Genomic DNA, 1498 nt, shown 5'->3' on the forward strand with positions numbered 1-1498 from the left:
AAGAATTCTATGTCTGGAGAGTCACTCCTGCAGGACCAATCTAGAGAAACACAGTCTTTAAGAATGTTTCTTCTGGTTACTTTAAGGCAAGCAAGTTAAAAACTAAATTTGCGCTTGTTTTTCTGTGTTCTAAGACCTGAGTTTCCCACATTGAAAGATTTTTAATTTTTGCATTTCTAGAAATCACTATGTATGCACTGTGGAATTTAATGGTCTATAAATATAAAAATAAATATATAAGTGTATCTAATTATGTGATTATAGTTTCTTGGTTTAAGGATAAAAACTTCGTTTATTCTTTTTCTTTATTTTTTTTAGTTTTCATTATATTTGTTTTTTGTTTTTATTAGATATTTTCTTTATTTACATGTCATATGATTTCTCCTTTCTCAGTTTCCCCTCCAAAAAAAAAAAAAAAAAAACAAACCAAAACTCAACAAGAACAAACCCCTGTTGCCTCCCCCTTCCCCTGCTTGCCACCCCGCCCTCTCCCACTTATTGTATATTCTAAATGTCTCTAATTTTAGTTGCTAAATTAGTAAATTTTAGTTTTCTTGAACAACAGAATTTATTTCCTAGGATAGTTTTACTAATCAGAAAATGGTTTTAAAATTTTTTATAACAGTACAGTTATACCAACAGTTCTGTTGTTACTTGTTAGGATGTGAACATTGTGAAGGCAAATGCTACAATCGCGGGACAACACAGAATTCCTAAGCAACTTCACATCGAAATTATCAACCTTTTTGTTGACTGGCATTCCTGATCTAGACTCTGCTCATGCCTGGATCTCCATCCCTTTCTGTTGTCTTTATGCCACCGCCCTCTTTGGCAATAGCATGATCCTCTTTATCATTGTGACCCAGCATAGTCTGTACGAACCTATGCACTATTTCCTCTCCATGCTCTCTGCCACTGACCTGGGTTTGACTTTTTCTACAATGTCAACCACCTTGAGAACCCTGTGGTTTCATGCAAATGAAATAAGTCTAGATTTTTGCATTGTTCAGATGTTTTTTCTCCATGGATTCACATGTACAGAATCTGGGGAGCTAGTGGCTATGGCTTTTGATCGCTATGTAGCAATCTGCAACCCTCTTAGGTATACTACGATTCTTACTAATTCTAGAATCATTCAGATGGGTTTTCTAGTGATAATGCGCATTCTACTATTAACAGTTCCACTACTTTTGCTCCTTAAACCTGTCTCTTTCTGTAAAAGGAATACCCTCTCCCACTCCTACTGTTATCATCCAGATGTGATTAAGTTAGCATGTTCAGACACTCGGGCCAATAGCATCTGTGGACTAGTTGATCTCATTCTGACCACAGGGGTAGATATTCCATGCATTGTCTTATCTTATATACTGATCATTCACTCTGTCCTCACTATTGCCTCCTCTGAAGAAGGGCACAAGGCTTTCAGCACCTGTGTGTCCCACATTGGAGCAGTTGCTGTTTTCTACATCCCGATGTTTAGCCTGTCTCTGGTGCATCG

At 37.0% G+C, this 1498-nt stretch overlaps 1 protein-coding gene across 1 annotated transcript in view; it reads left to right on the forward strand.

Moving 5' to 3' along the window:
- The first annotated feature begins 683 nt into the window (after positions 1-683).
- LOC116101312 (olfactory receptor 51F1-like) overlaps positions 684-1498 on the forward strand; it is a 1133-nt gene continuing 318 nt past the window's right edge. The window contains exon 1 of the mRNA XM_031384907.1: positions 684-1490. Coding sequence (XP_031240767.1) covers positions 684-1490 — 807 coding nt within the window. The remainder of the gene's footprint in view (positions 1491-1498) is intronic.

The sequence above is a fragment of the Mastomys coucha genome, unplaced genomic scaffold (assembly GCF_008632895.1).
Source record: "Mastomys coucha isolate ucsf_1 unplaced genomic scaffold, UCSF_Mcou_1 pScaffold21, whole genome shotgun sequence".
Lineage (NCBI taxonomy): Eukaryota > Metazoa > Chordata > Mammalia > Rodentia > Muridae > Mastomys > Mastomys coucha.